Below are 21,490 nucleotides of genomic sequence, written 5' to 3'. Positions count from 1 at the left end.
AGGAATATTTAATTACAGCAGTGCAACTTTTCATTTGAGGGAGAAAAATCCTAAACCCTGCCTTACAGAGAACCACCCCCTCCATGGATGAGCTCAGCCTCTAGATGAACATTTACACACCATATATGGTCCCAGAGGCTCCCTCAGACATCCTATACCATAGCTGTAGAGGCATGTGTAGAATTTGTCCTCCAGCCTGTCGGGTGTGCTGCATGAGAAATGCATTCAGCCAGAATAGGTGCATTTGTAACAGAGAAAACTCCCTCATCCCAAAAAAATGAAACACTTGGCGGTGGGTAGTTATGCCAAAATTAGGCAGCTGGAATTTGCAGGTGGAGGATGAGTTGAGCTAAGGGTGGAATGGGCTTTAGCTCTCTGAAGGAGCTGTTGCCTTTGCAAGGGACAAACACAAGTAGTTTTGATTTTGTCCCCATTTCACTGGTTCTTCCTTGGCCTCAAGGAAGCGTTGAGGTTGGTGAGGCCCTGGCACAGGTTGCCCAGAGCAGCTGTGGCTGCCCCATCCCTGGAACTGTCCAAGGGCAGGTTGGATGGGGCTGGGAACAACCTGGGCTAGTGGAAGGTGTCCCTGCCCATGGCAGGGGCTTGGAACGAGGTGAGGTTCAAGGTCCCTTCCAACCCAACCCATTCGGTGGTCCTGAGTTACAAGTGAACTGTAAATCTTGTCTGGCACCACCTGATTACTGAAGATAATCTGTTCTTCCTGGGAATAGCTGGATACCATCTACACTTTGGCTGGTCTGATCTGTGATAAAGGGGCATCAGTGCCCCACTCCGCTGGGCCCACAGGAGTCTTGCTCCACGGTGTACGAGCTCTCTGTATTGATAACAACAAAACTCCTACTCTTTTCCTCCTGACTGAGGAGGTATTGAGGCATATGCATGACTGTGATCCTATGATTAACCCAATTGCTATCAGTGCTATTCTTGTGCTTACAGATGTCATTTTTTACCTGAACAGAGATTCGAGTGTACTTGGGCCAGGAATAGAAACTTATGCTGTCAAGAGCTACTCCTTCAGCCCAACAACTATGTTCTTCAGCTTGTGGATTAAGTGCAGTGTGAAATGAGAATTGAGTATGTTTTTCTCCTTTCAGTAATGAGAGTTCACAAGTTAAGCAACATTTATCAGCATGCATGAATTATAATATTTTTAAACATTTTGATTACATTTGGCATCTGAGCCTAGCACTGGAGAAAGCTGCCTGAGTGAACTTTCTAACTCATGTAATTTGTAGCACTAGAGATTATTCTGACTGGATCCTTCTTAAACAAAACATCTGATGATTGGTTAGGAATGCTGCCCTAATAATGACAGGATTAGAATTAAATGCAAAGTGACAAGGGAGCAATAATCAGCAAGTACGAAATTGTTGTTTCTTTCACAGTTCAGCATGGTGCATATTTCAAAGAGAGAGATTTTTCTCCTGCGCTTCCCAAAGAGAGGCCATGGCAGTGCCTAGCACTTCCCAGCTCCTGCCTAGAAGCTGCTGGAGAAATCTCATCTTTATCTTTTCCTACTCTTTCCATAGAGCTGTGTCATTCCTTAACATCTGTGGCCTTTCTTACCTGGGCAGGTGCAGTGAACAGAATTGATCAGGTCACACACAGTTAGCAGTCTGTCACTCATGTGAAAGCTGAAAATCTGGGTACAATTTTGGCCTGAACAGTGAGCCTGAGCTCATTTATGCTACTAGAACAGAGTCCATTTGTGTAACCCTGTTACAATCTGCCCAAAGCCTGGTGCAAAACAGAAATAAACAAATGAACCCACCAAAGTGACAATTTGTGAAAATTAATTGCTTTGTCTTAATTTCTTTCAAATACTTTAGGAATTTATTCTAAACAGGATCATACTTCCACAATTCAGGCTTGGACCTCTAACAACTGCAAAACTGTAGTTTGTAATGTTCGTCCAAAAATAGGACTGAAAGAGATGTTTTCATTTGTGAATTTAAAAGTGTTTTAAGAAATTGAGAAGAAAGAGAGGTCTGAAGAATAACCTCATGTAAAGGTGCTATCAGTCAACATCCTTGGTCTAATTTATATAATAAAATAAAGCCCGGCCTAAATCCCTATTAGTAAACATCTTTAACCTAATGTATATAACAAATCAATACTTTAGGCCTAAAGCTCTATAGGAGTCAAAGGAATTACTTCTCTTCAAAAGAAATAAATAGCCAGGCTTGCAACAATATTTTGATGTTTAAAATAAACTTTTCAAGTCCAACCACTAACTGCAGTAAAAATCATTAATAAAAAGTCCAGCCCAGACATGCCCCCAAAATGGAACCAAAAAATCATTTGAGCAGTAAGGAAATAGTTAAAACTTTCATCAGAGAAACAACATAAATGTAACTTTGTCAGAGCCATCAACATTTTTTAAGCAACTCACTGACTTTCTGCAGCTCTTAGCTTAAAGAGATACCTTCACAGGCCTGAGTGATTTCACAGGCCCCGTCCAAGAGGAAATACTCCTCCTGGACCCTCCTTGCACCCCCTGGTGTCAATACATGCATTAATGAGGAATGTGGCGAGGAGTTTTACCAATTTCTGTCAACCATTTGGCCACAGCTCCATAAATTTCGTCGAGGATGAGGACTACCACAAGGTTAATGATGACAGCAGTGGCAGTCACAGTCACTCGAACATTGGACCTGGTTGTCTCGTTTGTGCTGAAGGACAAGGCTGCTGCTGTCGTGATTCGGTACACAATGATACCAAACACTGCTGAAAATGCCAGCATGATCTGCAAACAAATTAACACATGGATTAGTTTAGCCTGGAAACAGAAGCTTTAGCTGGGAGGTTGAGTGTGTTCCATGAATTGGCATCATAGGGCTGTTTCTTAGTGCAAGGTGACAACATGCAGGTGATCGAAATAAAAGGCTCTCCAAACAAGGGCATAAATAAGAAATAAGGAAATTGATGCACCGTTCCAAACTGGCACAACAATTCAACTGACACAAGATGACCAGAGGGCTGGATGCTTCACAGCATCTCTCATGTGAAGAGAGTTGGATGAGAGTTGAGAGAGTTGTCTAGCCTGGAAAAGAGAAGGCTTCAGGGAGATCTTATGCCACCTTTCATCATCTAAAAGAGGCTTATAAAAAGGAGGGAAAGTGACTTTTTACATGGGCAGGTAGTGGTAAAAAAAGGGAGGGTGGTTTTAAACCAAAAGAGGACTTTTTTTGTGAGATATTAGGAAGAAATTCTTCCTGTGAGGGTGCTGAGGCCCTGGCACAGGTTGCCCAGAGCAGCTGTGGCTATCCCATTCCTGGAAGAGACCAAGGCCAGGGTGGATGGGGCCCTGAGTGTCCTGATCCAGTGAGCGGCCTCCCTGCCCCTGGCAGGGAGTTAGAATTAAATAACCCTTTCAACCCAAACCAATCTGTGATCCTTTTATACTCATTCCATGGATTCCTGCAGATGGGCATGTCCATTCTGATTAAAGCTACACACATCATTCATGCAGCGAAATTTGGGTTCAAAAGCAGGAATTAAGTAAGATCTTTTATCTGACAATAGATTCAGATGGCTTGGACTGAAAGGCCTGTATTTATGTGCAGTCAGGTGAATGGGCTTTACTGGCTCAAACAGCTTCACCTGTGCACAGCAGAAGTGCTAAGTTACAAATTAAAGTTATTATTCCCCTGTTATTAGTCCTTTAAGGCTGACCTAAGCAGGATTATTAGGGCTTCACTTTACATTTGTGTCCCAGAAATCACTTGGTATCCCTGGCATTCTTCGTGGGCCAGCTTTGACCCATGAGATGAGGAAAGTTGGCCCTGCTACTTAAGATCAAGTTCCCGCAAGAAGAACTTGAATTTCACAGGGTTGTGGTATTCCGTTAAAAAAATAATCCAAAGCAATCCACAATGAAAAAGAAATCATTAAAACAATAATAAAAATAGCAAATTTTCGTCATCACAGCACAAAAGGGGGAGAAGGTACATTCTTCCCTTTCATTTTTGCCTTTAGCAAGAATTCCAGTGTACATTCATTATTTTAGGTAAAACATCTTGAGATCATCAGATGAAAGAGACTACCTCAGTGTGAAAGATTAAACTACTGCAATTACTAAAATGGGCCTAGGGGTCCAGATTCAAAACACGGATTTAAGGAAATTTAACAATTCATTTTAATGATCCAGCAATAGTTTATTGAATTCCTGTATGCAGGGGAAGGTTGTTGCATGAAAAGGAACTATTGCAAAAGAACCACAACAAGAATCAGAGTTAAATTATTAAAGGTTGAAGGTGAAAACTGGGCACACTTTTATGAAGAACTAGTAAACATACTAAGAATTAATTATTTGGAGAAACTCCTGGAGTTTTCAGATGAAATTGTCAAATATGTTTTGTCAGCAAATAGTAATAGTTAGACCTAGTAAAACATCTAATTTTACTTTTTAAAGAACTGTCTCATTAATTTTAAATGAAATGTAGGTTGAATGATAAAAGCCTGAACCTGAAACAGTTTAAGTGAAAATTTTTCAAATTACATAAAGTATTATTTCCTTTGGTTTTGTAGTTTTCATTGTGTCAAGGAAACATTTCTAGTTTCTATATCTATTTTTCTTTTGACTTACCTACCAAATGAACAGACAAAAAAAAATCACATTCATGCTGAACTACCTTGCTGTGACAGAAGGGGTGCAGGAACACAAGAACCATAAATTTTTCCTTGCTTCCCCATTACAATCACTAGAGTAGAAAGTAAAATCCCCAACAAAGAAAACAAACCAGCGCCACCTGGTATTAATTTACTTCACCTTCCACCTCTACAGACACCTTAAGCTCCTTTCTTTTTCTTAATCTGAGCAACAGATTCCGCCTTCTTAATCATCTTCCTGATACTGTCTTCCTGTTTTTTTCCCCTGGATTTCTTTGCAATTTTTTTCATTATGGTGGTGGACAAGGAAAATCAGAAATTGGATGCCTCATTCTGGAGCTGATGAGGCCCCTGAGCCTCCATACACACCTCTCTCCATCATGAATTCCCACTTAGGAATTATATCTTAACAGTACAGGAAGAAGAGTCAAGAACAATCCACACTAAACAGAAAAAAGAGAAAATTTCAGATCATGAAAGTTCAATGAACTTGAACCTGATCAAAGGATTTTAGGGATCCCTTACCCCAAGGAACATTACTGGAGGATGAGAGAGTAGCAACCTTTTCAAATCCGTGCAATGCCATAGCAAGATGTAAAAAAAAGGCTTATTTGTTTAAAGAACAAAAATATTTTCTTTGCAAAAGCACCAGGGCTTCAGAAACTCTCAGTTGCTCAGCTGCTTTTAAACATCTGCTTAGACACAGATGGAAAAATACTCCTTTAGGAGTCTTCATTATCTGTGCATCTAGCAAGAAGAGAAAATTGAGGAGGGCCTGTAGGACTGCACAGTTACTGTGAGCACAGTTCTCATTCCCCAGACAGTCACTGAGAGGGAATGGTTTCTGTGTCTTCACAGCATTTCTCTCATTCCTGAAAATACCTCTTCTGCCCAGATTCTTGATCAGGCAGGCCACCATTTGTTCAGGTGCCCACTGTGGGGTTTGTTGTCATTGCCAACATTCCCTCTGGCCATCCTTCCCCTGTGTTATGGCAGTTTCTTCCCTGAATAGCTGAACTAGTCCATCCAGGATTAAACTGCTTAGAAACAGATGTGAAAATTGGCTGCAGAAAAGGTCACCTACTGAGCCTGGTATGAATGAAGACAAACAGGAAAGCAAACTAGATATGAGAAGGAAGCTATAAAACCCTGTGGGCTAGGCTGCTACCTCCATCCAAGTAGGATAACAATTTAATGTCCAGATAGTTCTCTGGCCCCCCAGTAGGGCTATTCTAGAGTCAAATATTACACCATGTGAGTGAGAATAGGGTGGAAGAGGCTGAACTCTTCTGCCATGACACAAATTGATTTTCTTCCTTCCTCTGACTGAGCCAAACAAAGAAAAGCCCCAGTGATTCATTGCTCCATGCCACCCTGCTCTCTCCCAGCACTACCAGCATCTTCACACCAACTCAGAAATCTCTACCACATGTGCCTTCTAAATATGGGGTTTATAAATTGTGTTGTGTTATTGTTAATCACACTCAAGAAAAGCTTTTAGATGCCCAGCCAAGCCTAGATCTCCTGCTACCATTGATCTCTGCAAAAATAAGACTTGTGAACTTCTGTCCTACAATCCCTGCAAAAATGCATAGCTTAAATCAGACTTGGATCTTCTGCCCCCTCTGCAGTCCAGTGAGGCTTTGTGTGCAACAAAAGGACTTGATCAGATTTTAAAGCATCCACATATGTGCGAATTAATCCTTGGAATTGTTTGATGAAGTAAGACTGGACAAGAGAAGCAAACAGAATGTTTTTTTCAACCTGCATTTTGAACAAAAAAACCAGCATGCCTAGCTTAATACAGACAGAGGAAAAGCCAGAAAAAAAAGAAAAGAGCATGACACAATTCTTGAAAGAGGATTCACATAAGTGAAGTACACAACAGAAGTATGGAAATTAAGAGGGGGGAAAAAAAAAAAGGAAAGATTTTATGCTAAGAAAACCATTACCAGCTTCAAGAATCACCAGGGAAAGTATGGGATGTAAATCTCAGGGAAAAAATTCTCATGGAAAACACCTATAGATTTGGAACACCGTTTCCCTTTTGGCCTGGGAAAGCTAGCATTAAAAATTCAACAATTGCTTTTACAGCACTAGAAATTGCTTGTGTGCAGGTCTGTGTCTGGCTCTTGTACCCCTGCATACACGAATAAATTCAAGATTTTATTATTTATTTTGTACAGAGGCCTTATAGTTAAAATAATTAATCTGGGTGAATAATAATAGAAATAGAGCTTAACAAGCCTAATAAGGTTTCTCTCTACAATTCACAGACTGACAACAAAACTTCAGTCTGATCTTTCCAATTCGTCTTTAACTAATCTAGCAGGAAAAAGGGAAACATCCCATAGAGTAAAGAGCAACTTGCAATATCCATGTAGAATAGCAGAGCATGCTCTCCCTCATCAAGAGTGAGTTTGAATTTCATGCATGGTTTGCAAGTTGTCTCCTGTAGGTACTTATATATAAATAATGCTCAAAATATTGCAAAAATAAGATCACTGTGTCCACTTTGCAGTTGGTGAAAGTCAGCCTAGTTCCACTAGTCATGAACAGAAGTTGAAGAATTGGAGCTCTGCATTTTACATCTCACAAACTGTAGGTAATAACCCTTTATAAATCTCTCTGAGATGTTACAGTAAGCAGGGAGGGTAATACCTAGCTTATGAGTCAGGAAAGCACTTTAAGCTCATGCTTAGGGGAGAATTAAACATGTGGTGAAAGTCAAGAGCACATGTAAGCACCTTGTCTGCAAAAGAATGACTTGTAAAAGCTCAGTCAGGGCTGTGTGCTTAGTCAGACTCAGTGTGGCCTGCTCTAAGTCATGACTCATGACACTTAGAGATTCTGTCTAAAAAGTAAATATTGGGTATGGCCACAGCATGTTAAACTCACTCAAAATGCTGTGAGTACATCCATAGAGGACACATCTAAAATGTACAGAAAATATTCTGAATATGCAATGCATACCTCTTCATAAATATATAAACATATCTATAAGGGTGTAGACATTAACTTCAATGCGAGCATTTGATTGTCAGAAAAAGAAATGAAATCTTCTCAGGATATCTGGTGCAGTATGTGCAAATTTGAGTAAATTAGAAATACACTAAGCTATCTTAAAATAATTTAGGCCGCAGGTGAGTTTCCCTAGTTACATGCTGCAATGGTGTAAACAGGCCTATTTCACTGCCATTTTATAGTGGCTGTAGGTATGAACAGAAGGTTTCAGTCGGTAATTACTGTAACCAGAGGGATAATGGGATCCTTTACCATGTAATTTAAGGTTTGTTACCCAAGCCTTCCTGTTGCTGTTTACAAAGTCCAGTAGCTTCATGATGGGTTTGTTTTGCTGGAAATTTGACTTTTGACTAGGACAATGGTGTTCGCACTTTAGAGGCTGTCCTCCACACCTGATTCTTGCTCCCAAGGGAGGATTGTGTACCATGATCTTACTGTATACCATGATCTACTGTACAGTCCATCCCTGAACATGTCTTGGATAAATATATATCAGCAACTGATTTATTTCACCTGGATGTCGCCTGTTCAGAGGCTCAACCTTTCCGAACGTCACTGTGACCAACATATGCAATACTGTGCTCACAAATAAACATCAATGTTATCCCTTCATTGGATAACAGAGATGGAGCAGAAACCCTGGGGGAGAGGCAGAATTTGTGTAATGAACTGCTGGCATAACAGCAAATCAGACTTTCCACAAGCAGCCTTTGGAAAAAGAGATTAAAGCTGGAGGCAGGCATTGAGCTCCATGAACCTTCCTAGTATTTCTCCCAAACTGACCTTACCTTCAGATTTTAAACATATTTGAGAACAGCAATTCAAGGGTTTCCTTCTAGATGCTCATGGCAAAGTTTCTCACATCTAATAAACAAGCAGACATGAAAAGTATGTTACCATAAATAGAATCAGTCCAAAGTTCGCTGCATATCCAGGCATGCGGTCACTCCATGTCAGTTTCTCCTTTTCATTCTGTAGGCAAAAGACATAAAATAAGAGATGTGACAGAACTGTACAATAGGAAATATTATGATTAATAGGATTTGTTGTTGAGAGCCATTCTCAATTCCCCTGCTGTGATTTTGAAGTTTATTATGCGATTTAGAACACTGATGTTTTAAAGTAGATTTTAATTCAAGATAAAGGAGGGGAAGAGTAAATAAGACATGTAGAAAATGTCTGCAAAATTAAGAAAATATCCTATGCAACTATGATTTAAGTATTTGAAAACATGTATTCAAGTCCTACTAAAGTTCATATCAGGAGAAATCCCCGAGACTGACTTTAATTCACATTTAGGCAAAGCAAGATTCAAGCATTTATTTTTAATTGCTTCTTGTAAAACTACAGAAGAACAGTGCTTGAGATAGAAACCATGATAAGAATGCTGACTACCATTGAACCCAGATTATTTTCCTAATGGTCACAAGCACCAAATGTGACCCCTCAGATAATTATTGACAAGGCACCCCAATCCTTCCCATGGTACTTGTTTTATAGCAGAGGGAAACTACAAAAGCAAGGCCCCTCTGATCCCCACTGCCAACCTTGTGTTTTTCATGCATAAACAGCATCTCCTTCTTCCCCGCATAATTTAAAGCAACTGTGATCAGTGAAATCGAGTACGCTTTTCCCATCCCCACACAAACTCAACTCCAGCCCCAGCTGCATGTACATCTAAAGAAGACATTTGAAGATGGATTTATGTGAGAAATACGATTCCCTCCTCTCAAAATAGATTTCTTAAAATAATAATAAGGTCGCTGCTTTGTTTAAGTTAAACTAAAACTATATAATCAAATTAACTAAGGACACAAAGCCAGCTGCTGTTGGTATTTCTGTGAAGCACCACTGCTGCCCCATGGACCAGTACTACCCTTACACATGAGTTAGCCCAGAGTGATTCTGAATTTAAATGAGTTTAAATCAGATTAGAATTCAGGTCCAAGGTTTCCTATAAACCATTTCTAAGGCACAATTGCCCATGGATAAACATAAAAATCTGGGAGTGTTGTGCTTTTGTAAGAAGCTTTCCCAAAGTAGAATTAGGAATGCAGCATATAAGTGCAGAAATGCAGCTGTGGATTTTCTAACCAGGATGTGGAATTAGACCTAGGACATAATCCTGCCTTATACATCCATTGCCATGGTGGTGGTGCCTCAGACACTGGGAGAGATCATTACTCAGCAGCCCCTCTTGTGACCTTGTCTCCTTCAGACAGTCCTGGCAGCACTGGGACACAGCAGACCAAACCAGAAGCACCAATAATTTGGCCCAGTGTGCACAGCACAAAAATACTCTTTACAGTTCATACACAGAGTCCAGCACCTAGCTGGAAGGCTACTTGAAAAAGCATTCCTGTGAATGCACACATGCATTTCATTGCATTTTGGCCGTTACCACTCAGTAATTCTACGGGACATAAAGAATTTCTGAGTGATTATATTCCCAGAAGGCCTGAAGGACACCACATTTTACAGTTTCACTAGGGGCTGTATGGGGCTGTGCTTTGTACTTGTGCTGAACACAGGGCTGATAATAGAGATGGGTTTGTTATTGTGGAGCAGGGCTTACACTGAGCCAAGCCTTTCCTGCTTTTCTGCTGCCACACTGCTGAAAGAATTTAGGAGACACAGCCAGGACAGGTGACCCCAACTGACCAAAGGGACATTCCAAACCTTATGACACCACGATCAGCATATATAGTGGGAGGAGAAGAAGGAAGGGAAGGATGTTTGGAGTAATGGTGTCTGTCTTCCTGAGAAACTGTTGCATGTGATGGCACCCTGCTCTCCTGGGGATGGCTGAACACCTGCCAACCATGGCAAGCAGGGAATTAATTCCTTGTTTTGCTTTGCTTTGCTATAAAGCTACCTTTATCCCAACCAGGGATTTTCTGTCTTTTACCGTTCCCATTCTCCCCCCAGTCCTGCTGTTGGGGAGTGAGTGGTTGCTGGCAGGGGTTACACCAGGATGATCAGCAGGCCGTCTTCTCAGCTCACTTTTCCATGTATGTGCTTCTTTGAACCTTATTTTTCCATGAGTTTGCCATGGACTGTAGCACTCAGCCAAAGGGAGATCTGAACAACATGAGGAGTTGCTAAGCCAACATGAGAATAAAGGCAATGTTGGATGAAGAAACTGAGCTGCTTAGCATACACTGCTAAAAACAAATCTGGAAATTTAACTCAATATCCCAGATCTCCCAGTCCATCCTAGTCTATCCCAGTCCATCCCAGAAGTTTCAGCTCCTCGTATTCCCTCCCAGAGCTCCTAGTCCATCTCAGTTTTTCCCAGTTCATCCTCATCCATCCAGGCAGTGGAAAGCTACCTTCTGTTCTTCTGACCAGAGACAGGGTCTCTGGACCCTGGAAATGGGATGAAACTGAGTCAGGGAAGGTTTATGGTGGATAGCAGGAAACCACCCCCAGAGGGTGGTTGGGCACTGAACAGGGAATTCCCATTTCCCCAGGGAACTGTCATAGCCCTAAGGCTGCCAGAGCTCCAAGAGCATTTGGACAACACTGCCAGGCACAGTGTGGGACTGTTGGGGGATCCTGTGCAGGGCCAGGAACTGGGCTGGATGATCCTCTATTTGGAGCAGCCCAAAAGTGTAAGTATTTATTGACACAATAAGACAAAATTGATCATCTGCAAAACAATCTCAGTGACAGATATGTTACGCTGAGGAACATTGTCCATAATGAACTGTGTTGCAGGGGAATATTTATACGCAGACAGAAAACCTCACAATATAAATTGTTTGGTTTTGTGCTAGAGGAAAACTAAAAGATTTACTTTTAAAACCTTACTTTTGTTTTCCTTCCATACAATGACGGATTTAAAATTCTAGTGGAGGAAAAAGCAGGTTTTGGTCTGTGTGCAGTGATATGTTCCTGTTTTAATGTTTAATCATGTGCGGAATATATTCCTTGAAGATCTACAGCTCTTTTCCTATTAAAAAGAAAAAGTGAAATTTAAAAAAAATCAAAAAAGAAAGAAAGATAAAATTAAATCCCTTCTTTATTTTTCTGGACAGTTTATTTCCATGAGTTACCTAACATGGCAAAGATCCAGCTCTGCATCTTCAGGTGGATGGGCTTCTGGGCTGTGGAAACTTGGAAGTGCCCTGCACTTGGACAGCACCAGGCAGCTTTTGAAAACAGTTCTATGCTTCTCTGTGAATTAAACCACAGCCACTTTGCTCAGGTCACAAGTATTCCAGTTATTAATTGATATTTTCCCTCAAGATGACACCTCCCCCAAACAGGTGTTTCTAACCATCACCAATGCCAACTCAACCTGCACTTGGGGAGTACAACCAGAGGTTTTTTTTTCTTCTCCATCCTGCTTTGTAGCTCCAGTGCTGAAATTCAGTGTCTTCATTGTGGTTGCACCTGGGTAATCCCAGTGATTTCACTGGACTTGCACAGAGCTGTAATAACTGACTGGAATTTAGTAAAAAGATGCACAGGGAAGAACAAAATCTAGGACTCCTCTCTAAGGTCTTACACTGCTAGCAACAAAAATAAGCTACAAAATTATATTTCCAATAACAAAATCCAGAAATTCATCTCTAAGTATGCCCAGGAAGCTTCAAATAAGTAATTGCCATTTTTATAAGCACACATTTCTTAGTAGATTTCTAATTTAATTTCTACTTCAATACAAAAGCTTTAATTTGTGTAAAAGCTGCACTGTCCAAATGAGCACCTAGAAATATGGATTGTGGTATTAAATGCAGCTCTTTTGTATTTGTGTGACACCTAAAGCACTGTCTGTGCCCTGCAGGCTCAAGACAAGGCATAAAACAAGCTGCTTCTGAAATAAGGTGTCCCTATAGTGTTACTTTGGCCTTGAAATAAGTTTAAGACAAAGAGAAATGGATCCTTCAGAGCCATTTGCAAACTATGAGCCAGAAAAGGCCTGCAGAATGGGCAGTTGTGAAAAGTAATCAATTCCAGGGTGATGACACAAAAAGAGGCACAACCAAGGACTGCATTCCTGGGATCATGCAGTAGCCACAACGGTCATTACAATTAAGAAAATTCGACCGAGTTCATGGGATTCTTTCAGCCTGTATTTGGGACTCAAACTTTTTGAGGGATTGTATTAGCCCTCAAACTTCTGTGAGGAAAGAAAAAACTGCTGCCATGCTGAGCATCTGTAATGCCTGTGTCTATCCCTGTCTGAATCTACAAGTTCTATTTTCACACTCCCACTGAAGCAAAAGAAAGCACTTTTGATTTAAAACCCATTAAAAGAGAACTTAATTTCTATTCTTCTCACTCAAGCAGCAATGGTATTTTAACAGTTAATGTGGTTGTGTTTTGTGAGCAATGTTCTGTCTCAGGACTGCACATGGAAAACAAACTGCCAAGGTTAATCTGGAGACACATGAAGAACTGCAAAACCTTTAATTAAAATTTTTTGCTGTCCTTGAAACATGCAGAGTAGCACAGACACACCATATTTGTCAGTGGAGCTTTCAGTGGACACACTCTCAATCTAAATTGTAGAAGCAATGCAAAACAGAAAGCTTTGAGAAGTGTGTGCATGGCTCAGTACTGGGATCATGGAAATTAATGGATTTTGAGGCTAAGCAATGTTATTTTTAACCGCCCAGTCTTAGTCTCCTTTGTAACCACACAACTTCCTTGAGAAGATTTTTGCTATAAGGATAACAAATGTGATTTAACTATTTAAAAAAAAACAAACCTCTAACCACAGCTTGAGCATTTCTGTGATGAATAGTCAGTTACAAGCCTTATGAGGTCATTCAAATTGCTAATTACCTTAGCTGTTGAAAATGTATGGCTTATTTCCAAGGTGAATTTGCCTATCTGGATTCTTCAGCCTTGTCATTTAGCTGCAAAATTGTCAGTTAAGAGCATCTACTGAGAGACTTCTGAGGCATGGCTGTGCATTCTTCTGAACTATGATCAGGCCACCTCGTGGCTTTTAAGCTGGCTGAGACCACTCCCTCAGAATGGGAACCATGCAGCAAGCCTACAGCTGTATTTCTTCACCTGTAATGGGGTTGGAAGTAAATCTCCCACAGCCTACAGCCTTGACATGGGCAACTGACTTGACCCTCCACATAACAGGACTCATGGAAGTGTGTGTGAGTAGCCAAGTCTCTGTGCCTCAGGAGACTCAGCCCTCCCACAAGACCAGAAATAAGTTATGCAGTGGGTGAGGGCTGTGCTTCCAACCATGGAGCCTGGCAGGAAAAAGAATGCCAGCCTCATCTCTGTCAGTGGAGATGCTAGCAGCATGGAGGGAAGAATCCATGAATCCAAGAGCTTTTTACTCCTTATGAGTCTTAACACTACATTCTGAAATTCCTAATGAAAAATAAAAAGTCCCAGAGAAGCTGTGGCTGCCCCATCCCTGGAAGTGTCCAAGGCCAAGTTGAATGGGGCTTGGAGAACCTAGGACAGTGGAAGATGTCCCTGCCCATGGCAGGGGCTTGGAACTGTGTGGTCTTTAAGGTGCCTTCCAATCCAGGCTATTCCATGATTCTATGACATTTGCACAGCATTTGACACACACACATATATATACACATATTAAATGTATGTAAATGTATGTCTCATGCATGCAATGAGTACCTTGATAAAAACTAACGACTTGCAGTAGATTTGTGTTAATATTTCAAGCTGTTTCCTTCACACAGTAATAATAACAAAGGCTAGAGGTCTGCTCTCACTGTAATTTAAATCTGTAAAGCCAGACTTGGTTAAATTAATATGCTGTAATTTACTCAGGAATAAAAATGATTCCTTTGCTGCAGTTAAACTTCTTTTGACACTAGCACTCAATGCACTGTGGCATATTGCAATCTTTATTGTGTAAGTGGCATTAAGGTGCTTAGACTTTATATCACTGTTTAATATCAAGTGCTTGATATTTACATACAGTTCAAGTGAAAACTGGCAGCACTTAGTCTTTTACAATGACAGTTTAACATATGGCTTTACAAGTATGAATTATTTATGTCAACTTGAAGCCATTCAGAATATTACCAGGAAAACACTGTAATTTGCAGTTACATCTGTAAATAGGGTTACATCTACAATAGGGTTACATCTGTAGTCATAAATATTCATTGTTTGTCAATGCTCTTTGTAGATGGTTAATAAATCATAATGAGGCTGATCCTGAGAAGGCAAAGGGCCAGCTGTACAAATACATCTGGTGGGATTTCCAAAGCCCCTGACTGTGGTACCTGGGCCTGCCGTAGTAGAGAAGGTGGTACTGGAATGTCACAAATTCAGCTCAGGGCATGAAGGGATACCCTGTCACCTGCTCAGCTTTTATTTTTTTAATGTATCTGCTGAAAAGTCTCAAAGAATGTGATCAAATACCACATGTGGCTTTAAAATACTCTTAAATAAATATAGTCAAGCATAAGGAAGACAGATTTTGAGCCAGACATGTGCTTACTTTACTTTGCATGATTAAATCAATTTACTACACTTTGATATTGACTGGATATGGAACTATCAGGGGAAACAAAGTGAGTTTCAAAGACTGATTTTAGGAAAAAAAACAGGATTTCACTGTCCTGGAGTTCGCTGGATCTCCAATCTCCACTTTGTACCGTGAAATCCAGAGCACCACTATTGTAACAGTCAATCTGGTTTCACACTTTGTCATGTAAACTGTGAACATCGAATCGAGAAGTTAACAGAATAATAAACACAACCCATTTTAAAACAATTTATCAAGCATAACTTTAAAAAAAATATTACCTTTTAGTAGTACCCATAATTCAGCGCCATTTAAATTACTGGAAGGGATTTAATTTAAGAGTTTCCCCCTTAAATCTTTAAGCATAGGACTAACAGCTCTATATGAGTCCATTGATTACACAATCGGTTCCCAGCTACTTATAGTATCTCGCCTTAAAATATAAAAATGTGCAAAATTATGTTATCTTTTGTAACTTCAAGTCTATTTGTCACAGGTAGATAACAATTTATCTGAACTTTATCTTTAAAATCACTTGTTTAATCTCATTATACATCTCATATTAGCAATTTGGGCCCAGTGGAAGTAATGCAGTTGGCCATTTTGCAATTTGCAAAGCACAAATTACAGTTCTCGGAATTAAATTCAACTGAGCTTATGATTTCAGTTCTAGAAGAGATGCATTTAGTGCTAGACTCTGAGGAAAGATGTCCTTTCCATGTTCCCTTGAAGTTTTTCTGGCCTAATTCTGTGTTGGTGTCCTAGCTGGAAGAATCTGGACTGAACATCTTTTTGCTGTGAAATCATCACAGAACTCCTAGTGAAGCAAAATCTCACTGTAAGGCCCTGGCATTGCACGCTTAGAACATGATTCTCCATTGTCTTACACCATGTGAAGCCACTTATCCCCACACAAAGCATGAGACAAAGACATGCAACACATTATTGGCTTCCTTGGGTCACAATTTCAAATTTAGCTTGCACAAACTGTGAATGATCACACCAGCACAAGAGGAGAGCACAGTGGTGTAAATTTTAGCAAACTTTTTAGGCTGGTAATGAAAAGCTTGAGGAGCAAAGAATGAATTAAAAGGGGGATGTGGCTATGCAAAATTCTTTCTCTGGCTCCAGACCATTTATTACCAGCTGTAAAGTATTAATTAAGTTTGTATTCTAACTTTGAATTTGCTATAAAATTTGAAACACAGTTGCAGAACACAATCTACAGAGGCAAACTTTTGCCAATAAGAGAGATGACGTGCAGAAAAGAGTTCTGGATAAATAGCAAATGGAAGACTAGAAGGATAGGAAAAGATGCAAGAGCAAGGGGCCTCCAGCTCTCTCTGTTTTGCTCCAAAAAAGACACATTTTGGAGTTAGAAGAGTCCTGACCCTGCTTTCTTTGTCATTGTAATTGGCACTGCCCCTTGCTCTGATCCCATATCCAGGGAAAATATTTTGTTTGGCTAATCATGGTGAAAGTCTATAGCAAGTAGAAGTCCATAATGAGCATCCCTGTACCTTCACACACACCCGGCCTCCCTCCAAAACCCAACAAGAGTGGGGGAGTATAGTGATTAAGAGGTGTCAATAAAACAAGGAAAGGCAAAGACAAGGAGGCAAACTCTATTAATGGAGTTGGAAGAGTAATGAAATACATACATTTTGATATTATGAGCCTTATCTTTAGACATATATATATATATATATACACACACATATATATACACATTCCTGATGGTATCAAATTGGCAGTGACTTCCTCATGAATCACAGAACAAATCGAGTTGGAAAAGAATCCTGAGATCAGTGAGTCCAAGCTTGGACCAAACACCATCTTGTCAACTAAACCAGAGTAATGAGTGCCACATCCAGTCTTTCCTTAAACACCTCCAGGGATGGGGATTCCACTGCCTCTTTTGACAACCCGTTTCAATGTCTAATCACCCTCTATGTGAAGAAATTCTTCCAACCTGATGTCCAACCTGAACTTTCCCTGGTCCATAGCAATCTAATTGCAAGTCCTTTCCAATTTTCAAACAGAGAAATGATAACTACTCATACACTGGGCTGAGTTGGGTAATATTTATTCCAATTGTATACATGTGCTAAAACTATGTAGGAAACACACAAAACTCTCCAGGGGGCTACTTCCTACCAGCATCCCAAATAATTTCCCCCTTTTTCCATATTTCTGAAGAAACAGTTGTGTTGGTAGTTGGCAGTAAAATGCAGATCTATTTAAAGATGCTTTGAAAAGCCTCATTTGAATTTATTATAAAGCAAGCTAGCAAAATTGGAAATAGTAGGCTTCACGTTTAATTTTCTTAAAAGTATTTCTCTGAGTCTTTCCTACAATTAACAAAAAAAAGGATGGAGTAGATCTATCAACAAAACAACACCTGTAATCCCAAACCAAATAAGTGGTGAAAGTAGTGGAAACATGTACATGAAACTGTGAGGTGGTATCTACTCAGGGATCACAGTTTATCCTACATTTAACATGGCAACAACTCCCCAGGCCACGTCAATCAGGTTTGCAGAGAATACTAAATTAGGAAAGGTTGTGAATAGTGAAGGGAGCAGAGATTAAATACCAGGCTGTTGAGAAAGCAGATATACAAGTGTGAAATAGAATGAGATTCAAGGAGGGCAAATTAAGACTCATCCAACAAGGAGCATAATTTGAAACAGCAATAATGCTCAGCAAAGTAAAAAGTGATATCAAATATTCTTGGAGAGCAGGGAGTTACTGTGTGAAAATCAGATCTGGAGAGTATAGAAAAGGTTGTAATTTATACTTGGATCATCCTCAGAGGTAGTGAGGAGATAAATGTCTTAAAACATTCACAGCCTGCATGGGGGTAAATTTTATGCGTATGATATGGAGCGATTTGGAGAGTGGTATACACAAAATCAGCCTTCTAACACATTCAAAATTCCAAAAACTCTGCATTCACCTCTAGCAAGGGATGAGCTTATGTTTCTCCCAGTTTTTTATACATGGGAGAGAGCAAGTAGACTATGGGCACATATATTCCACTGGATGAGCACAGACCTGAGCTGAGCCTACCTGGGCTATTTCTAGAATTAGAGAAAAGATCACCAAGATGCTTGGGTATCAGGAGGATGCACTGAGAGGATCTCTGGACAAAGCCATAAGTCAAATAGGGTGATTTGTGATGCTCTACCTCCCCCCAGAGACTTGCTCCAAGTTCTTATACCAAGCTAAAAAATTTCTGAACTTCTGCTGTTGTCGCAGAAAACAGTGCTATGGAATCTTGCATTTAAATCCCCGATTGCAATCAAATTTCAGCTAAAGTTAACAAAGAAAGGGGTTTTTCTCAAAAACAGGTTACAGTGTGAAGTCCTCAATGCAGTACTTCCTCAAAGTTCCCAAAGATATGCAGATGGATCCTCTCATTTGCTACAGTTCTTTGCACTCAACTGCTAGAATACTTTTAAGGTTGACTCTACCCAATAGAAAATTGTAGGGGTTTGTTAGGTGTCCTTTCTTGGCACAAACCTGATCTAAAAGTTTCTGTTACATAGAATGGTCTGGATTGCGAGAGACCTTTAAGCTCATCCACACCCTGCCATGGGCAGGGACACCTTCCACTAGCCCAGGTTGCTCCAAGCCCTGTCCAACCCGGCCTGGAACATTTCCAGGAATGGGGCAGCCACAGCTTCTCTGCATAACCTGTGCCAGAGCCTCACTACCCTCACAGGAAAGAATTTCTTCCTAATATCCAATCTAAACCTGCTCTCTGTCAGTGTGAAGCCATTTCCCCTTGTCTCGTCACTCCAAAGCCCTCATAGTTTACTTGTGTAATAAAGTCACTCCCTGAACTTCCCATCAGCCATGACTAAGTGGGAGGAAAGGCAATGCCAGGACAGAGAGAGCTTTTGTAGGGACCTCCCACTCATGTTTATTCTATGTGAATGACCTCTTTCAAAAAGGAAGAGACATGTTTGCTTTTCACCCTTAATAGAACATGGTCACTGGTACAGCTGTACAGATGAGGGATGGAGGAAGCAAGATCTTTGGAATCTAGAAATGTTGAGGAATTCTCCATTACTTGCACATTGAAATCAAGGCCATCTGCGTTTCTATAATTTTTTGGTTTAGTTTGATAGTTCTTATGGATTTCCTGAAGGTCTCATTTAGCGACATTCTATAACTTGGGTAATAGAAGAAAGCCGGTTATATCAAAATTAAAGACAAAAAGTATTTTGAAGGAAATGTATGTAAAGAAAATAGATAAACAGTCTTCATATCTGTTGCTGATATAGATAAAAAGTGGGGGATTAAAATACCAACAGGAAATTTAGATTGGACATGAAGAAAACCCTTGGAACAGTAAATCCTTCGATCCTTCAAACAGATGTAGGTACTGTCTGGGAACAGTTCCATAACAAGGCCATGGTATCTTCATTGCTGAAGACTTTTAAGAACAGCTTAAAGAAATGCCTGGCAAACATGACACTGGGTATAGCTGGTCCTCTGGTCCTGCTTTGGAGCACAGTGCAGGAACTGGATGTACACTTCTAAGCTTAATTCCTGGGTTTTTTGGTTTTTTTTTTTGTTTGTTTTGGGGTTTTTTTTGGTTTTTTTTTTTTTTTTTGTTTTTTTTTTTTTTGTTTGGGTTTTTTTTTTTTTGTTTTGTTTTCTGTTGGTTTTGTTGTTGTTGTTTTATGTAATACCTACCTGTTGTTTTCTCTAATACCTACCTGTTTTCTGTAACACCTTTGTGGACTGAAAACCATTGAAATTACTGTGAGCTCTTTCTATTTCTTTCTCCTGTTCAGAAAACTACAGAATGCTGATAAATCTCATGTATTTTCCTCAAATCACTAGTAAAAGAAATTTAAAAGTTAAGTAGTTCAAGTCAACAATTACTAGTAGGATGTGAGTAGAGGTGTGGTCACTTATAAATTATTCTCTCATCACATATCCATTCATTTAACTCCTGTGAGCAAATACAACCATCTTACACCACTCCAGAGGCCACTGAAAGCATGTGCCTTATTACATGAGAGGGTATTTAATATATGATGACCACCTCACAGAAATCCATTCCCCACAATATAACTAAGAAACTTGGATGTGACAGACAAATGGCTTCACAGCAGCCAACACCTTGGCACAAAGTCAAGGAGTTAAAGAGCCAACAGTTCACAAAGGTATTTTTCCCTTGTCCAGAGCAAGCCAATTCAACAGAGCTGCCTTGTGTTGCCTTCAGAATATTCTGTCCTCCCATGACAAAAGCAGCACACCCAACAGAGACCTATATCTTTGACCTGCAGCTGGGAACTCTGACATCCTGAGTCAACAGACCTGTTGTCCTTGACACAAAAAGAAAAATCACAAAGAGATGACTCTCAGACCGTACAGACAAGCAAATTGGCCTTCCAATAAGCCCAAATCCTGAATCAGTGAACAAAAGCATCGAGTCACTTGGTGCTGGGGCCAAAATCGGTGCTAACCCTACAAAGTCTTGCAGCCTAGACACTACTCTAATGAAAGGATTGCTCAGATCTCTCAGAGCTCCATGGTCTAAACACAATCCTGAATACCCAGAGGTTCAGGCTTACTGATGTTGGCCCAACAGTTCATCTAAATCAGCAGCTCACAAAACGTTGTTACCTGGCAATGGGTGAGGGAATAAAGGAAATATCTGAAGTCTCGCACATCAACTCCTGCATCATCCATTGCCTAAAATGCATAAATTCTCATGTCTGTAGAAGTGCCCAACAACCTATTGGCTTTTAACAGTGCTATGATTATCTACTCATGGGAATAATAAGATGGAATCATTCCATCAGAAACAAACAAATTTCATTTCTATCCAAATAAGATTGAACATATTAGCAACAGATTAAGCATCTGGAATCTTTAAAATAATTAGACTAAATGTGCAATGTTATTAAGAAAAGATGTGTGTTTTTTCTATTGTCTAATACTTATTTCCCCACAGATGAGCTTCCTCAGGCAGCAGGAGGAACAGCCAAAAAAAAACTGTTTGTTTATTTGCTCAAGAAATTATCTATTTACTCAGTATTTTAAAGAAGGTGAAAACTAACACTGTGACTGTCCTGCCAGGCATGGTGTATGGTTGGTCAACGGAACCCTGAGATCTGGTTTACAAAGGTCTGGAAGTGATACAACACTGGCAGGTTCAAATGAGACTTGCCATCTCAGTGCACTCAAACAGTTCAAACTCCCAAGTCCAAATCTCCAACACTGCACTTTGGGGCCTTCAAAGGCCCAGCAAGGATTTGCAGCTCCGATTTTCTTTACTACTATCCATAATATAGATATAAATACCACACACATCCACCTGTTTCTCTTTTCCTG

The 21,490-nt window shown here is 40.1% G+C and overlaps 1 protein-coding gene across 1 annotated transcript in view; it reads right to left on the bottom strand.

Annotated features, from left to right (window-relative positions):
• ANO2 (anoctamin 2) overlaps window positions 1–21,490 on the bottom strand; it is a 143,580-nt gene that overhangs the window by 28,601 nt on the left and 93,489 nt on the right. Inside the window, exons 16-17 of the mRNA XM_031061805.1 lie at window positions 8,554–8,616; window positions 2,566–2,767 (exon numbers count right to left, since the gene is read on the bottom strand). Coding sequence (XP_030917665.1) covers window positions 2,566–2,767; window positions 8,554–8,616 — 265 coding nt within the window. The remainder of the gene's footprint in view (window positions 1–2,565; window positions 2,768–8,553; window positions 8,617–21,490) is intronic.

This window comes from Geospiza fortis, unplaced genomic scaffold (assembly GCF_000277835.1).
Source record: "Geospiza fortis unplaced genomic scaffold, GeoFor_1.0 scaffold164, whole genome shotgun sequence".
Classification (NCBI taxonomy): domain Eukaryota; kingdom Metazoa; phylum Chordata; class Aves; order Passeriformes; family Thraupidae; genus Geospiza; species Geospiza fortis.
Note: the sequence above shows the minus strand (reverse complement) of the source record. Positions and strands in the feature narration are given on the sequence as shown.